The sequence below is a fragment of the Lontra canadensis genome, unplaced genomic scaffold, assembly GCF_010015895.1.
Source record: "Lontra canadensis isolate GAN:19392208 unplaced genomic scaffold, GSC_riverotter_1.0 scaffold12, whole genome shotgun sequence".
Taxonomy (NCBI): domain Eukaryota; kingdom Metazoa; phylum Chordata; class Mammalia; order Carnivora; family Mustelidae; genus Lontra; species Lontra canadensis.
The window spans coordinates 19,562,564-19,580,847 of NW_022631006.1; the positions used below are offsets into that span (position 1 = coordinate 19,562,564).

At 58.6% G+C, this 18,284-nt stretch overlaps 1 protein-coding gene across 1 annotated transcript; it reads right to left on the bottom strand.

The window, feature by feature from the left end:
* Positions 1 to 6,185: 6,185 nt before the first annotated feature.
* Positions 6,186 to 15,509, bottom strand: DLL4 (delta like canonical Notch ligand 4). Its single transcript, XM_032856809.1, has 11 exons — positions 14,888 to 15,509; positions 14,507 to 14,776; positions 13,937 to 13,994; positions 12,845 to 13,108; positions 12,374 to 12,434; positions 12,155 to 12,285; positions 10,550 to 10,719; positions 10,163 to 10,382; positions 8,461 to 9,163; positions 7,842 to 7,950; positions 6,186 to 7,305 (listed from the first exon to the last, which is right to left on the bottom strand). Exons 1-11 carry the CDS (start codon positions 14,951 to 14,953, stop codon positions 7,300 to 7,302), a joined length of 2,058 nt encoding a protein of 685 aa, XP_032712700.1. The 5' UTR covers positions 14,954 to 15,509; the 3' UTR covers positions 6,186 to 7,299.
* Positions 15,510 to 18,284: the final 2,775 nt, after the last annotated feature.

Here is an 18,284-nt window from a genome sequence, read left to right on the forward strand (position 1 = left end):
ACCTCTGCTCCGCAGCGGCTTAGAAGCACAAGTAACCTAGACTGGTGATTAGCTTCTGAGGTGGGAGGCAGTCTCACGCACTGAGCCCCAGAGTTTGTGGGATCTGATGCTGTTTCCAGGCAGATAGTGTCCGTGCTGAGTTACTCACACCCAGGTGGTGAGGCACAATTGCTGGGTACGTGGAAAAACCCACAAGTCTCAAGTCAGAAGTGAAGTAGTGGGGGCCCTTGGGCGGCTCAGCCACTGAAACGCCTGCCTTTCGGTTTGGTCATGATCTCAGGGTCCTGGGATGGATGCAGCAGCGTTGATCTCCCTGCTCAGTAGGGAGCCTGCTTCACCCTCTGCCCCTCCCCTCCTTCATTCTCTCTCTCTCTCTCTTTCATAAATCTTAAAAAGTGAGCTGGGCGCCTGGGTGGCTTATGTCGTGATCCCAGAATGAGCCGCGCATTGGGCTCCTTGCTTATGTCATGATCCCAGAATGAGCCCCGCATTGGGCTCCTTGCTCAGCGGGGAGCTGGCTTCTCCCTCTCCCTCTGCCTGCTGCTCCCTCAGCTTGTGCTCTCTCGGCCTCTGACAAATAAATACAATCTTAAGAACAAAACAAAACGGGGGATGCCTGGGTAGCTCAGTCGTTAAGTGTCTGCCTTTAGCTCGGGTCATGATCCTCTGGATCCTGGGATGGAGCCCCACAACGGGCTCCTTGCTCAGCAGGAAGCCGGCTTCACCCTCTCCCACTCCTCCTGCTTGTGTTCCCTCTCTCGCCGTCTCTCTGTGTCAAATAAATAAATAAATAAATAAATAAATAAATAAATAAAATCTTTAAAAAAAAACTAAAAATAAAAACCCAAAAAGGCGGATGAATGATAGTCTGCCCCAAGCCCACTATTAATAGAATAGTTGCTTGAGCAAAGAGAGAGATTTTCTGTGTATGCTTAGAGGGGAGAGATGCTAAATTAAATAAATGAATAAAATAATCCACAGTCTAGGAGTGGCTATACCTCCCACATACTTCTGAAAGATAAGTGTATCTCAGGTCCTTGGCCCATGTGCAAGGACAGAGGTCCTGCCAATACTGGCAGAAGGATGGGAAGAAGGAGTAGCTGAACCTCTCAGGACAGTCTGCCTCAGATGGGGGAGAGAAGACCATACTCTACTGGTTATGACAGCTAGACTCTGGGCCAAGGGTGGAAGGCTACGTGGTACCCTGTCTACAAAAGCATGGACTATAAGAATTCCCCCATGTCCTGAAAGAAGGGTGCATGGGATGGTGAGAAAACTTGGCTACATTTCTAAGCTTCTAATGAGGGAGGAAGACCCAACTGACAGAGTACCCCAGGGGGCGGGGCAGGGCAGTATTCTAGTTACTCAGACCTTGGGCCTGGTCCTCCTGGCAGGGGAGGGGCAGGGCTCCAACAGAGGGCTGGGAGGGTGGGGCCTCTTTCCCAGTTCCAAGGAGGGAAGGAAGGTGTCCTTCGAGGTGGCAGCCAGTGGCTGGATGCAGGGTTGAGAACTGCAATGAGGAGCATTTCAGTGGAGTGGTAGGGATGCTGAGGGGAAGCCCGTGGGTCAGAGTCAAATGTCAGACCCCACAGAAATGTGCCAGTGTGGTAGGACCTGACTTAATTAAGAGAACTCTAGAAAAACAGCCCATGTGGAGAAGTATGACTCAGGCCCCGAGAGAGCCAAGGAAGTAAAGCCTCTTAAATGAGAGCAGCTGGAATACCATCCCCTATGAACCTACTGCAAATGGAAAGGGGATTCTAGAATCTTCCAGAGCTCTTTTACCAGAGAGAGAGAAGAGGAAGCACTGAAGGGAGCCACAGGTGGAGGTGATAGTGAGCAGACCGGTCTAGAAGGATGGGCCTAGCCTGATGGCTGCCAGTGTGGGAAAGGACAGCAATTTTTGGACAAGCCGAGTGGCACGCACCTGTCTGCTCATTCCCCGGGTTTGCTTTGCCTCCAAACTCAGACAAGAAGCAGGAGGACTGGAGACAGCCAGGCTGGCTGTGCCTGGCAGGGCTTTGGCTTGGCTCTGCCCTGTAGGGGTGCCATGATTCAGGGCGGGCTGCTGCCCAGAGCTGAATCCAGCCTCTGGAGATGCTAGTCACCTTGTGTCTGCCGTAGCTTTAGCTGGCTTTCTGGACCCTGCATTGTGGACTCGGAGGGTCTTTGGGCATGAAGGGAACAGGCTGAGTCCACTCGGCCAGAGTGTGAGTAGGGTGCAGGGCCCCAGAGGCCAGGGAAAATAGGGCGAAAGCCACTTGTGACAGATCTCCAAGGGGAAAGGGACTCTTGAGGACTTGGGGTTCTGCCATCTCTTCCCAGCACCAGATTCCCCCTTCCACTACTTCCCACATCAGAAGTTGACCTAAGCTAGTGGTGTTCCTTAAAGACAAGGGGCACCGAGCAGGGGAGGGCAGGGCTCCAACAGAGTGCTGGGATAGTGCCACCTCTTTCCCAATTCCAAGGGGAATGACGCCTGGGTGGCTCAGTCGGTTAAGTGTCTGCCTTCCGAGAGGGTCATGATCCCAGGGTACTGGGATGGAATCTCCATATCCAGCTCCTTGCTAAGTGGGAAGTCTGCTTCTCTTTCTCTCCCTGCCATTCCCCCTGCTTATGCTCTCTCTCTCTCTCTCCCTCTGACAAATAAATAAAATCTTAAAGAAAAAACAGGGGCACAACAGGAAGCAATGGTGGAGACAACCTGGAATCTCAGCTGCCCTTTGGTCCTTAGGGCTACTGCTGGGACTACCTAGCCAGCCCCATCTCTATCCTGTGGGCTAGGAGAGGGGAAGCAGCAGAAAGTGGTTTGTTGGCAAAAGTTTGGGAAGGATTAACCAATCAGTGGGGGAGCTCGTTGCTCATAAGTATTTTCATTCACTAACTCCTTTCAACCTCCTAGTAATAGGCAAGAGTATGGACATCATCTGAAAGGCTAAAGGACGGTTAGCCTCCTTGGGCAGAGACCATGCTTTATAGCCAATGCCTGCTATATGAAAGGTGCTCCATCAGTGTGTAAGGGATGAGAATTGGATGGACTTGTCCCAGGTCACCTGGCAATGAGACCAACTGGGGCAAAGAGCTTCAGCCTCCGGGATCAGACCCGGGGGCTCTTTGCAGCCCGTCCCCACTCGTTTGCATTCAGGCTACTTGCCAGGCGGGGGTAGCTGGAGGACTGAGGGCCGCGAGGTGGGGAGGAAGCTGGATGTACGCGAAGCCCCACACCCCCACCCCCGGGTCTCTGGATACCCTGAGGCGTCTTGAGGGGTCGCGCTGCACTCAGCACTGCAGTCCACTCCCTCGGGGTCGGCGCTCGTAGGGAGCTCTGCGCGACAAAGACAACCGAACTCGAGGCCGCCGCCGCCTCCGTGGGCTCTCCCACTCGGGCCCCGGGATGGAGAAGGGCTGAGCCCCCCAGCCCCAGCGAAAGAGGGCGGCCCCCGACCGCGCGCAGCCCCGACGGCCGCACAGCGCCCTCTGGTGCCGGGCAGCGGGGGCCCGGGCGGTTCCGCCTGCCCGCCAGACGGCTTCCCGCGGCCACGGCCCCGACCCCGCGCGGCCTCCCAGGCCCGGGGCGGGCTTCGGGGAGGCGAGGGGCGGAGCCCGGCGGCGGGGGCGTCTCCGAGAAACTCACGGCCTTCGGCGGCTTCCCGGCCCGGGAAGTGAGCCGGGGTCGGGAGGCCGCAAACAGGAAGTCGGGCTGTAACAAAGAGCGCAGGGGGGCGAGGGTGCCGTGGGACCTCCTGGGCGCCCGGCGGCGGCGGCGGCGGCGGCAGGTGGAGAGCCGACGGGCCAGCGCATCGCACCTGCCCTTTCCGCCGCGCGCGGGGCTCGGGGCCCGCGGGGATCCGGCGGGGCCATGGGGCCGAGTCATGGACCCTGGACGCGAGGGAGGGCGCGGCCACCCGGGGAAGGTGCATCCTCTCCCCGGGAAGGGACAGTCACAGTTCCCTGAGTGAATCATTTCCATCCCCTTCCCGGAATGCAGCAGGCCACGTGGGACGGAGGGCTGGATTTGCCGATCCTGCCGGGACCCAGGGGGAAGGGCTGGAGAGATACAGGGAGGGGAGAGCCATGTGTGTGGCGGGGGGGGGGGGGGGGGGTTCCCCCCGTAGGGGTTGGAGCATCCATCCCGACTGCCTGAGTTTAGTGGCCTTATTTAGCCTGAGCTGGGGGACCGGGCGGGAGGGGTGCAGATAAAAGACACTTTTTGTTTCCTACCCCCTAACCAATCCTGAGTGGCGCTGAGGCTGGAGAGGGGGCCCCTGGTGGAACAAGAAGGATAAAGGCATTCCTCCCTTCACTGCATCTTCCTGACTCACCTCCCCACCCCGCAGAGATCCCCAGGTGGTTAGCAGCCAGAGGGCCCTGGAAAAGCAGCTGTCCCCAGAGCTAGAGTTCACGGAGGGGTCAGATGAGCCTTTAGGCTGGGCACTGCCTCCAGGCTGTTAAGGAGCCACTGAACTCTGAATTCTCTTATGAAATACTCTAACAAATTCAGGAGGCATTTGCTAAACCATGGAGAGCACTTCCCAGGGCTTTGTTTGGCCTTGTTTCTGCCAAGCCAGGAACCTCTCCTGTATACCTGGACACTCTAAGGAAAGTCTTGGGTACCTTATCCATGAGAAGCGGCTGCACCCTCAGGAAGTGACCTCCGGGCTAAGCATAGAAAGGCTTTTGCTGTGGCCTGTCCATACACCAGCTGCTTGGCCTAGCTTCTGCAGGGTCACTGGAGGTAGAACCACAGGTTAGAGTGCCTAACCCAGATCTGTGCTTAGATCCCCGCTTTCCCAGGAAAGCCTGTGTGGTGGGCTCTCCCAGCTCCCTGTCTAGGGCATCAGAGCCTGTGAGTGGTTTTAGCCAGCTCCCCTACAAGGCTCTTCTCTAGGCGCTGGTGGCCCGTGAAGCCCAGCACAGCCTGGCTGTGTGGACGTGCAGGCTCGCGGGTGTCCTACCTGTCCCCCACATGGGAGCCTCGTCATCTGCCTTGTGTCCCGGCCCAGTTTTCCCAGCCCCCAGGGCCCGGGAGCCGCTTTCCTGTTTCATTTTGGGCAGGAAGAGTGAGGTCGTGTTGTTCTTCCCCCTGCTGCCGGCTCAGGCTGTGGGAACGGTTCCCTGAATACTTTCCTGTTTGATACCCTGTGTGCAGAGAGGGGAGCAAGAGCAAGGCGTGGAGCATGTGCCTGCGGGCAAGTGTGGACACGCCTACGTCTCTAGCTCCCACATTTCAGCATAAGCCCCCAGGTCAAGGGCGGGCATGCTGTGCCCGTAAAGGAGAAAGGAAAAGGGAGGGCAAGGAGCCTGCATGTACTTGGACTCCATGGGGAGTATCTGGTGGGCCTATTTCGCGTTACTGCGGACAGGCTGGGAGCATCTGCTTGGCCTTTGTCAGTGGCTCAATTTTTTCATCATTTGCTCTCCATGGGGTATATCTGGCTATAGAGAGAGGACTGTGGCCCCCTAGGGACCATGTCATACCTTATAGGAAGGTAGACACGAAGTCAAGACTGAAACTCTCTCATTAGTGCCTCAGCTCAAGAAACCTGGGCTCAGGGAAGGCCACCTCCCTGTCCTCCTCCTCTCCCTGCGGTCTTAGTAAACTGCAGCTCTGGGTAGACCAGGTGCCTGGACTCAGTTCTTCTGGCTGGCTACAAGGAGGACAGACCTAAGGCAAGTCCCCCACCCTGCACCTCCCCAAGACCAGTGCCCTGCTGGGACTGAGAAAAGAGTAGGTAGGTGCCAGTCTATCTAAAACCCTTCAGTGGAAGGAGGAAGGACCCAGATGTCATTCTGGTTCAGAGACCCCATTCTCCAATAAGTGAATCTACTTGAGAAGAGCAACACCAGGAGAATCATCCCTTCCCCCAAATTCCTGTATCCCCCAGGCTGACTAGGGAGCCCCAAATTTTTTTCAGGCTTGAGGAGAGAAAGGGGGATAGATTCAGGTCAGGGGGCATATCCCCCAAGTGATGGTGGGAACATAGGGGGAAACGGGACCACAGCAGCCTCAAGCCAGCAGGCAGGGAAGGCTGGTCTAGGCCTGGGACTAGATGCACGAGTTGGGGCTCTATAAGGACTGGAAGGGGACAAGCATCCGGAGCACAGCAGGCGAGGCCCAAGTGCGTGCCCAGGGTCCCGGCGGTTCTGGCAGAGCAGCAGGCAGCACTAGGAGACGGGGAGTCAGAGAGGATGGACAGAGCATTCATTCCCCTTCTGCCATCACAAACACAGGACCCAAGAAGTAATAAACTCCTGTACACATCTGTTCCATATTATAAATACACATTATATACAAAATAATGTTATAAAATGTAGAAAGGTCAGTGCTTCTGATTCTTAAATTACTGAAATACTAGACTCCAAAATAAACTACAAAAAAAAAAATAAAATAAAAACTCATATTATTGATTTCTGAAGATCGGCTTCAAGGGTGGTCTGGGGGGCAGTAGTGGGTGTGGGCAAAGCCCAGGCTCGAGGCTGTAGGAATGGTTCAAGGGAGGCAAGGGCCTGGGTGGCAACGGCACCTCCTTTTTCCCTCACTAGAATTTCCCGCATCTCTGCCCTGATCTTCCCAGTTAGGCCTGGCTCTCCTGGCAGGCCCTTCACCTTTGTGCTCACGGGAACGCAGAGGCACCCCAGGCAGGAGGCTGGGGGAGCCAGGTAAGGCTTACCAACAGCCTTACCCAGAGGGCAGAGGCCAGGGAGAAGCTGGAGGGATGTTATGAGCAAGGCCCACGTGTAGTAGTTGAAGGCACCGGGCGGAAAGGTCTTCCGCTTCGGGTGCTCACCTCACCTGCAGGGCAGCTCCTGCCAAGGGCTGCACCCGATGGTATCTGGGCCCACAGATGGCCCTGCTCATACTGGCCTCCTCTCTGATTTGGACCCAGCTGTTGCAGTGGGGCCTGGGCCAAAGGCACTTTTGGAAACACAGATGCCAGTGGAGGCCACACCAGCTCCAGGCCCCATAGGGCCATTGCCGCTCCCACTGGAAAACAGGCCAGATCCCCAGAGGGGCCCTCTGAAGGCCACGGCTGGCAGGGCGGGTTCCAGTGGCACCTCTCCTCTGTTCCCTGGGCCAGCACGGCCACCAGTCTGATGCCAGACAGACACCCAGAGGCATGGAAGGGTACTGCATCTCTTGGCAAGTTCACAGTCTGTCCAGGTCATGCCATTCCCTCTTCCTCCTGAGAGCAGCACGTTGCATATTAAAAATGTCCCATCCAGGATGCAATGTAAACAATGCAGAAGGAAGATCCAGCTGCTGGGGCCGAGCTGGGATGTCCTGGGAAGGCTCCTGCCTTATACCTGGAGAGAACGTGGAAAATAGGGAAGTCGGTTACCCTGGAGGACAAGAACTCTCTCCTCCATGGTGGCCCCGGGACCTCCCTGGAGAAACAGGTGGGGCAAAGGGAGGGTGGGACAGCTCTCCCCAGACTAAGGCCCTGATACATGCACAAGCCTGGGAGCCTGTGTTCGTGCGGCCGGCCAATGGAGGAAGCAGAGGGAAGGGGCAGCAGAGGCACAAGGCAACCACTCTCGCTCCCTACCCCAGCAGCTGGGAAGCAGTGCCAGGGAGCTGGCCAGATGCCACGGTCACCCAGCCCAGCAGTAACACAGAGGGAAGAGCTAGGCCCAGCTCACCCCCCATGGTTCCTGTTTCACATCCTCTGCAGCAACAGGGCCAGCAGGGACCCAAGAGCCCCTGAACCTGGCCCGCCAAGAAAGGGTTCTGACCCACCCTTCAGAAGCAGGCCCCTGGGCTTGGAAGTCACCAGGCTACTTTCCCATTCCTGGATGGCAGAAGGAGACGTGCTGGAAGGGAAGGTGAGCCCAGCACTCACCTCCGTGGCAATGACACATTCGTTCCTCTCTTCTGATATCAAACACACAGACTGGTACATGGAATCCCTGGGGGAGCATATCGCTGATATCCGACACTCTGGCTTTTCACTGCGGGAACATAAGACAGGCTGGTGAGGGAGGGATGGGGGGAGAGCTGGGTGGGGGGCAGGTGGGGTGCTAACCCTGACCCTGGAGAGCCAAAGGGCATGGACTCTGAGAGAAGACACAGGGACTGGGGATGCCCAAGGCTAGCCTGGGGGACAGTGAGGAATAGGCCCCCAAGAGAGCCACAGGAACTCCAACCTTACCAGGGTCTCAGGCCTGGAAAAAACCAGCATTGCTCCTCCAGGCAAGCTGTGCCATGGAAAGACAGGAGTCAGAAGAGACCTCCCCCACCCCCCACCTCCTGTGGTCCCTTGACATTTGTGAATGAATGAAAGAATGAATGAGAAGGAGGGACAAAGGATCCCTGGCCGAAATCTTGTTGCAGGAGACTCCTGTCAGCAGTGAGAAACTAGTCAAGGGCCTGGTGCTAGCCTTCCACCTGTCCTGGGGGAGCCTAGGCAGTACTGTTGCAGGGCCCTGTAGCCAGGCCCGGGGCATCCCAGTGCTGCTCACCTGTGTAACCGCAGTGGCGCCTTCTCCCCTAAGCTCTTCTCACTGTGGGGGTACTTTCCCAGCATGGTCCCTCGCCCTAGAGCCCCTGGGGCCAGATTATAGTCCAGCGTGTGGTTCTGCTGTTTGCCACAGTTGGACTTGTCCAGGCCACAGTCCACTTCCAGCTCCTTCTTCTGGTTTGTATTCTTGAGCTGGGCAGCAGGGATCAGGTTGTCCTTCTGGAAGTCCGACAAGTTGTTCATGGCCTCCCTGCTGCCATCATCAGGCCGCCGGAGCCGCAGCTGCCGCACAGCCACTGCCACCATGCCCAGCAACACCAGCACCACCACCAGGCCCACACCCAGAGAGACAGCCACCCAGGGGAAGCTGGGCGGCATGCTCACAGGGAACTCGCAGCGGCTGCCCACAAAGCCATAGGGACAATTGCAGACGAAGCTGTCCTCGGAGAGGCCAGGGTAGCAGGTGGCCCCATTGAAGCAGGGTCCCGAGGTACAGGCGTCGACATGTATCCGCACCTCGCAGCGCCGGCCAGAGAAGCCAGCAGCACAGGTGCACACGAGCCCATTCTCCAGCTCATGGCAGGTGCCGCCGTGGGCGCAAGGGTTGCGGGCACAGTCACTGAGGTGGAGTTCACAGTGGGGGCCTGTGAACCCAGGACGGCAGCGGCACACGCGGTTGGGACCACGGTTCAGGCACTGGCCCCCTGTGGGTACACATGGGTCCTGAGTGAGCAATCGCTTGGGAGTCCCCCGAGGGACAGCGCCCCAGTCCAGATCCCACCACGAAGAGTGCTGTACCAGGAATCGGGAGATCTGGGCCCCGATTTCTTCAGTGAACTCACATATAAAAACCACTAGCATCTTGCAGAGCTGGAATTGGACAGCTCTGTTTGGGTTCTCTCTCCAGCTGAAGGTGACCTGGCACCTGTCGCTGTGCCTTATTTGAAGCCTCAGTTTCCTCCTTGTTAAATTAGAGTATAACTCTCTCCCCTCCATAGGAGATCTCTGAGGGTTAGGTCGGATGATGCAGGAAGGGAGGAGCCCCTGCCTGGTATATAGTAGATGCTCAAATAAATGTAATTATCAGTTAACAAAGTTAACAGAGTGATTAGCTGGAGAACAGGCTCCATCTCTGCCCTTCCCACCCCTCTCCAGCTCCTGAGGCTTCTCTCCTGCACAGTGCTGTCTGCCTGGCTCACAGAGGGTCATCAGGAGGCCAAGGAGACAAAGATAACCAGTGTGCTTCATGCCCCCCAAGATGCGGAACATTCTAGATGCCTCGTTCCATGCCAGGCTCCACATGGCCAGGGGGTAAGGTGAGGCCTTTCAAATCGGGCCTTGACTGTGCCAGCCTCTCACTAGGAGGGGCCCGAGGCTTCATAGGTCCCTCTCCCTAGACCAGGACTTCCTGGGGAGGGTCAGAGGCCAACCCCGCCAGGAGGGGCTCTGACGTCAGACTGAGACATGAAGCTGGGTACGTGCCTCTCCTCCCACTAAGGCCTGCACCCACTGCCAACCTGCTCTTCTTCCAAAGCCACCAGCTGATGATGCCAGTCCCTCACCACGCAGAGCGGGTTGGGACCATCTCAGCCTGCCCAGAGGGACAGACCTAGCCTCTCTCTGCTCCTGACTCTCCCTCCCCAGAAGGCTCTCTGAGTCCTAAGCCTGCCCCCCACCCCGGGTTACAAGGCCACGAGACTCACCATTGGCACATGGGTTGCTGGCACACCTGTCCACTTTTTTCTCACAGTTGGAGCCCATGAAGTTGGGGGGGCACTCACAGGCATAGCTGGCCCCCTGGCTGCGCTCCCGGCAGGAACCCCCATTGAAGCAGGGGGAGTCGGCACAGCTCAATGTACTGTGCTCACAGTGCAGGCCATAGTAGCCCGGGGCACACAGGCAACGGTAGCCATCCTCCTGGTCCTGGAGAGAGACCAGAAAGAGGCAGAAGTCAGACCCGGGGGGGCAACAATGCATGGCTTGGGACCAGACGCCCCCGCCCACAATGCCATGGCTGCACCTCCACTGGCCCCCCTGGGTGGGGGCCCCTGGGCTCTACCTGGCCAGACCTCTATGGGCCCGAGTCTCACCTTACAGCTGCCTCCGTTGCGACAGGGGTTGCTGTCACACTCGCTGAGCTCCAGCTCGCAGTCCACGCCAGTGTAGCCTGGGCGGCAGGTGCAGGTGTAGCTCCGCTGTCCGCTGTTGGAGCACGTCGCCCCATTCTTGCAGGGGGAGTGGTGGGTGCAGTAATTGAGATCTGCCGAGACAGGGACCAGCCATCTGAGCGGGGCTGTAGAATGGTCCCTATCTCCAGGCTCCTCATAGTACAAGTTCACCATCCGTGTGCACCCCAGAGGCTTCAGCCCAAAGTTGTCCTGGCCCATACCCTTCTTCCTTGACCCACATCTGAACTGGGCAACCCACCCAAGTTTAAAAAAAAAAAATACAGTTGGACAACTGCCTGCTAGGTAAGCTCCCAGCCACTGGCCACCAGGGTAGAAGGAAGGGAAAGAAGAGGAGCGGATGGCAAGGCCCCATGTGGAGGAGGAAGTCAGAAAAGGCTTCATGGAGGAGGGGCAGCTGAGATAAGCCTAGAAGGAGGGATAAAATGTTAACAGGTGGAAATGATAGGGAGGAGGTAAAAGCCACCTTAAGTAGTGACCAGGCATTTTTTAAAGGGAAATGCATTGCAAGAGTATTTTGAAATATAAGTATTTGTTTTCTCATTTGGGAAGGACAGGGAGGGAGCAAATACAGAGCAAATACAGAAACTGGAAGGGCTGTGTTTGCCTATGATGAGTATATGACTATGTTACCTGGGAGCTAATGTGGGGAGAAGAAAGAGAGTGGGCAGGAACAGGTGTGTACATGTGTTTGGGGTAGGGTAGAGAAAGCAACACACACACACAGAATACAGGGGCTGTTGAATTCCAAACCCCTTGTTGCCAGAAAGTCAGGGCCCAGGCAAGTTCTTTCTAGCCTGGTAAGCCCCCTGCCCACCCTTCCGAGGCTTGTGCTGGTGTAGCCATGGCAACAGCCACCCTCTTTGACCCTGAAAATGGGAGACACGCTGCAGCTGGCTACAGGATGACGGAGCAGAGGCTCCCTCCCGAACGGCTGGAGCTGGCCGACCCCGGCTGGAGGAGTGACCAGCCTGCCTCCCAAACCCAGAAAGAGACTGTAGGCCGAGGCAGCTGGCTGGCAAGCGCCGCTGGGGAGGAACAAGGGAGGCTGTTTCTGCCCCACACCAAGAAGTCGGTTAGATGCCACTCCGCCCAGGGGTGCAGCTCGCCCACAGTCTCAGGGCAGCTGCTGGGCACACCCCACCAGACAGCTGTGTAGGGAGAGCTGCTCAAACAGCCCGGGTAGGTAAGCAAACACTTAGGGGGTTAATAGGTAACTACAAGGTAGAAGGAGGAACCAAGCCCAGCATCTCTCCTCCTGGGCCTCACTGGAGTTTGAGCACAACCTGCAACTGCTCCTGCTTCCTGGCTTCTCTAGGCACCCTGAGCAAGAAGGACCCACCATCTCACTCTAGACCAATGTAAGGATCCTTAAAAGCCCCAAGCTCTTTGAAGGATAATGAGATAAGCCAACTGGGCAATCATCCAGTAAGAAGGGCAAGCACTCTGGTTCCCACCCCCTGCCCACCTCTCCCAGCCCCTCTGCGCGCTCTCTCTGCCCTGACTCACCTTGGTCGCAGAAGAGGCCGCCCCAGCCCTCATCGCAGGTGCACTGCCATGGGATGCTGCAGGTGCCATGGCGACAGCCATTGTGGGGAATGCATTCGTCGCAGAGGCGGCCCTGCCAGCCTGGGCGGCAGCTGTTGAACAAAAGGGAGGCTGAGGGTGAGGTGAGGGCTTAGCTGGGGGGCTGGCTCCCTCCTCGCCCACTTCCTGTCACCTACTCACATGCACTCCGATGGCTTGCTGCAGTAGCCATTCTGTTTGTGACAGCCAGAAAGACAGACCGCTGAGGAAAGAAAACAGAGCCCAGTGAGGTCGGATTGTTAAGGACTCTGCAGCCCCCTTTCCCTCTCCTGGCCCTGGGGGCACCCCCAGCTCTCCTAGTCTCACTTCCCTCTCCTGGCCTCCCAGAGGGGCCGCAGGTGTTATTAAGGGCAACAGTGGCACAGGGAAGGAGAATCCAGGCCGGATGGAAGGCAATAAGGGGGTCCCTGTGGGCTCTGACAAGATGGGGAGGAGCACTAAGAAGAGACAGATCAGAGTCCACGCCTATCCTAAGCATCCCCACCTGTTCCTGAGGCCCGGCTAGTGGGCAGCCTGGACCTGTTCTGTGAGGGAGGTAGGCTGTGGCCGAAAAGAGGCCACTGTGTTGCTCCGGGGGACCCCTGCCAGGGAGGCGGGAGCTTGGCTGCTTACGCTCTTCGCAGTACTCCCCAGTCCAGCCGGGGAGGCAGGACAGGCTGCCATCTGGTTGGCACACGTAGTGGCCGAAGTGGTCATTGCGCTTCTTGCACAGGCGTGAGCAGCTGTCCCCATAGTAGTTGTCACTGCAGATGACCCGGTAAGAGTAGCGCAGCCTCGTTGGGGGGCTGGTCTGCTCATCCAGTAACCAGTTCTTGCCCACAGCTAGGGAGCCCTGGATGGCGATCTTGCTGATGAGCGCGTCGGGTGGCAAGGCCTCTGAAGGGGCAGAGGGCCAGGTCAAGGAAGGGCAGCCAGTCCCGAGAATGCCAGCAACTGCTGGATCAAACCAGCTGTTCAGATGACCCCCAGCAAGCACAGGCCAGAGGAACCCAAATGTCCCACTGCTTAGCTGCCATCTGCGTGCATGTGTGTGCACTAGCTGAAGGCCTGATATCATTCAGAAAGGAGCCAACAGAAGGATGTTAAAATGTTCTCCAGTGTTCTGGAGGCAGATAAACCAGGAAAGAGGAAAAGGGGTCAAAATGGAGAAGAAAAAAAGGGGCAAAGAGAGAGAGAAGGAAGGAGGGAGAGACGGAGGAAGAAAAGAAAAGGAAAAAAAAAAGCCCGTCCCGGGAAGACCCTGGAAGCAAAGGGTCCTCTGGTGCCCATTCACGGGTTCTGCCCTTAGAGATGGGCAATGCTTTTCTTTTTCCTTTCAAAGTGAGAATTGTTGTGCTGCTGAAATATCCTTTTCCTCTGTGTCAGAACAACATCCCAAAGCCATTATTCCCTTTCCAAAGGAGCGGAATTCGCGAAAGGTGTAAAATACAGGAAGGGGCCCGTCAGCGGCGCTGGCAGCTTCGGCCTTTCTCACCGCCGTGCTCCCCGCGTTCCCACGCCAAAAATAACCCGCAGGAAACGCAATTGTGCTCAGAGTCCAGGCAGCGAGCGGAATCCGAGCGTCCAGCGCGGGGCGCAGCTCCAGGCAGAGCTTAGTGTCCTGCCCCTCTCACCCCCCACCCCGCACTTCCCCCGCCTATCACAGGTTAACTCTTTAGGCGCTGCGTCGTGTCGCCCCCGTGTGGCGGCCGAGGAGCTACTCACCTGGCCGTAGGTCGTCTCCTGGCGCGTGCCAAGCTTCTATGATGAGTGAGAAGGTACCCTGGAGGCCAAAGGAGGGGGAGGGGGAAGACAGAGAGATGAGTAGGGGCGGGGGAGGTGGAGGTGCCTCGCGGCAGCGGGTTTAATTAATCTAATTGCAGGATACAGTTACAGCTCCCGGGTCAACATAACGGGTCTGTGCGCAGCATCGCGCGAGCGGGGAAGGTGAGCGGAGAACCCGGAGCAGGAGGGTTGAGAGATGGGGGCATGTTAGCTAGAGTCATTCGAAGGTGGGTGACGCGCCGGTGCAGTAGCTGATGAAAATCATATCCCAAGAGTTGGGAGAAGAGAGGGCACAGGACTGGGAAGAGGGAGACCGGTGAGAGCCTTCCTGAGGATGAGGTCTCAGGGGAGAGTGAGAAGAAAGTATCAAAAGAGAGCGCCCTTGCTTTTTTTGTTTGTTTGTTTGTTTGTTTGGTTTAATTGGAAGCGAGGAAATGGGGGGGGGCTTTGGTCCCAGGGAGCCCCCTTCTTGTCTTTCGCGACCTCCCAGTGCACCCGGGCTGTGCTCACCGGCCAGGTGAAATTGAAAGGCAGCTGGAGAGGGTTGCGTCCCCCGCCACTACTATCGTCCCCGACGGCGAAGGAGTTGGTGCCCAACACAGGCGTAGAGACGCTGCCGAAGGTGCAGGGCCCGGGCGACAAGACTGCCTGGAAGTGCTTAAGGCAGACGCGGAAGAAGGTCCTGCAGCCGGGTTCGCACGGCCGCCCGCTGGCCAGCACACCACGCTCGTTGGCAAACTCCTGCAGCTGCAGCTGGAAGACTCCGGAGCAGGCTGCGCGCTATTGCACAGGGACCGAGGGAAGGAAGGAGGGGAGCGGTCAGCTCGGCAGACGCCCGGGGCTCAGGCTCCCGGCGCGGCGGGAAGGGGTGGAGGGGGCGCGGGACGTTACCTGCTGCCAAAGTGCCACCAGCAGCAGTAGCGCCCAGCGAGAGGCGCTACGGGACGCGGCTGCCATCCCCTGGAGCGTCGCTCTCTCCCCGCGCCCGCCCTGTAGCTGGCTTCGTTCGGGACTCCGCTTTCCCGCGCGTCTATCCGCCGAAGGGGTCCCTGAAAAGCCAGGCTCTTCTGGGGCTTTCCTCTCGCTTCGCCTTCTCGCTAGTTCTGCCCCAGCTGCTGCGGTAGGTAATCCAGGTGAGGGCGGCTGGGTGGCGGCTGGGCTGAGGACGTGTCCTCGGGCTGATAGTGGAGCCGCAAGCGGGCTAGTGCTGGGTACACTGCACTGAGGCGGCTGGAGCTGCGGCTCTTGGCCTCGCGTTCCCGGCTCGCGCTCTGCGCCGCTACTGAAACCTGCGCGCTCGGGAGCCTTCCTTATATATATTGGCTCGTCTCTTCGCCGCCTGCCACTCAGAACCCATGGTCACTCTCCCCTCCCCTCCCGGCCTCTAGCGCTCCAGCCCCAGCAGGGCCTGGAGGGGGCCTCCGCCCCCGCCATCCCCCATCCCCGCCAGCCAGTCACGCACAGGTCCCCGCCCCTCCGTGCAGCTCTCAGCCCCTGGGTCCCCTAACTCTGCGCGTGCCAAGGTAACCAGTTCTCCGCGGCGGAGGAGTTAAGGTCCGAGACCCCGGTGTGAGAGGGGGTGGGGGAGGGCCTGGGGGAATGGGGCGGGAGGTGAGCGAGTGGTTCCCGGATGGTAGTGGAGGCGGAGACACTGGGGAGTCCCCGTGGGCGGTCTGTCCGCAGCCGGAGCTAGTTACCTTCAGCCTTCGAGCAGGTAAAAAGAACTTAAGCTCGGAAAGCGAAAGCAGGGTCGAAGGACTCAGATCGCCTTCTTCCCCGAGCCCTGGAAGCTGTCGCCACTTCAGTCCCCAAACTGTGAGCTCCCACCCACCTCGCGTCCCCCGCACAACAGAGAAGCCAGTGGACGCTTTAACCTCTCTGTGGCCACACCGGTAAAGATGAGGTCCTGGAGTCAAAGACTCTAGCGCTCCCGGGGGCTCCCTCCTCCTGGTGGGCGTCTCCCTCCCTAGTTGCGAGGGGCGTGTGCAACTCGTGACTCTCCCTTCTGCCCCTAGCCTGGGCTCGACTAGTGCCAGCCCCTAGACGCGTGGTCCCGGAGACGGGGAAGGGGGCGTGGTCCCCGAGGTAGGGGAAGGGGGGCGCGTCCTCAGCTGTATGGTAATGAGGGTCTGGCCCCTCCTCTAGCGCCTCCCCTCACCTGGGTTCAGCTTCAGCTCCACTGCCCTCCGTCTCCCCCAACCCCAGCAGCCCCAAGCCCCCACCCGCGTCCTGTCGCTCCGTTGGGGCAGGGTGGAACTCTTCTGGCTCCAGCGTTGTCTCAAGCCACTGGAGAGTCCTGATGAGGGTCTGAGGTCCGGCAGACCCGCGTCCTCTCCTCATAGGGGCGAAATGTAGGGTGGAACTGAAAGCGCGCGCACTAGTTTGGGTTTCAGACGGCTGCGACTGTCTCGCCTTTGCGGCTGCCCCGGGTGGCTCCACTTCTCCGAGCGGCTGCAGTGCAGCTGCTTTCCCGGAACCCGGCGTGATCCCCGGAGGCCTTAGACCGGGGAGGGCCGGCTTCTCCCAGTCTCGGGGGTGCCGGGGATCTCTCTGTCTCTGCGACGCTGAGGGCGGCGGGGGCCCGGTGGCTTCAGCTGTCAGCCAGCCCGCACAGCGATGGCTGTCGTCGAGCGATAAGATCGGCGCGGGGCGGGAGGGAGCAGGGACGCGGCGCGGGCCCGGGGGAGGCCGTAGCGCGGGGAGGGGCCGGGAGCGAGGCAGTGCAGCACAACAGCTGCCTCTGCCTAGCACGGTCTGATTTTTTTGACTTGGGGGTGGTGGAGGATTGGGGGGAAGGATGAGAAACAAGAGGTTGGGAGCGTGGGTTGGGGGAGGGGCGAGATGAGGAGATGGGCTCCGGGGTCCCCCACGCACGGCCACCCCTCCCAGCCACCATCTGGCGCGAGCGGGTTGGCGTGGGGAACCGAGGTGGGGCGGGGGCCGGCAGATGGGCCCAGGCTGCGCTCCAGAGTTAATGTAGGTTATGGGCAGGCGGAGTCCCCAGGCCCGAGGGAGGGGGGCCCAGGGCTTGCCTCCCAGCGATCCTGACTAGTGGGTTCCTCACACTCGCTCCGCCCATACTCTACCTAGACCTGCCTAGGGTGCCAAAGAGTGTCCCTCTCTTCTGAGCTGGCATCCATCCCTACCTAGTTCTCTCTGCTTCCACCTCCAAATCCCAGCCTAGGAGTTCATAAAAACTGGCTTCTTTACTGACGCTGCACTTGCCTGCCTCTCAAGGGAGACATCCAGCCCTCCAGGATGCCTCTTGCTCAATACTCGAAGATCTGGGACACTCTCTACCCCCCTCACACATCCCGACTAATGGGTCCAAAAGCACTTTGCAAACAGTTAAGGACCAGACAAAACTATTATTATTCTCAGAGACACAAAATGTGAGGGATCCCAGAGACCTAGAAATCCTTTTTGAGGAGGAAAGGGTTTAATTCTGCTGGCCATCAAAAGGCATTTATGAAGCATCAACTTGCCACGTGGCCTCTGTCCCAGAAGTTCATTATCCTACTAAGATGCCTCCCTTGGCCCTGAGTACCCACCCGCACTCCAGTCCACTGGAGTCCCTCTTTGCCCACATTTGCTGAACAAGAAAGGGTCCCACTGCTGGCCCAGAACTGAAATGCAAGTGCCCACAGCTGGGGCTCCTCCCTTTTTCTCCCACTAGAGACCAGAAGAACCCAACATGTGTCCTGGGGGCTGCCAAGAGCCGGAGCCTGCAAATCACAAGGGGTTTGAACCCATCTGGACATCTGCTGACCTTGCCCCTGTGCAGACACCCCACAATGCCTTTGAGAGGGAGCGTGGATGCAAGGTTCAACAGCCTGGGACTCCCCTGGACTGACTGCGTGCCCTCTGAAAGTCCACGGGTCCTCATCCTTGCTGGCACCGACAACGTCAGGAGCCGGAGCAGGGTCCAGGCCTGGCTTCATGCAAGGCCCACAGCTTCCCCTGCAGGGCCTTCTGCTTCTCTTGTCCTCTTCTTCTGGCCCATGTACGCAGCCCCCCAGCAGGCAGAACCCTCACCTGGGACCCTAAAGCGCCAAGGTTGTCTTCCAGTTGCGCCCCTAAGCTGACCCCGGGTTTATTGAGGGTACCACGGGGGCCACGTAGAGCCTCGGGACCCCTCCCCCGTTGGGTAGCCTACTCGCCCCCCACACCCCTCCCCCCGCCCCCGAGTCGGCGGCGCAGCTCCGAGGCTTCCAGCGTGGTTTCAACCACCCCCCGACTCCGGTTCTTGGCGGGGCAAATTGAAGCCAGGTAGGAGCGCGGCGGAGGC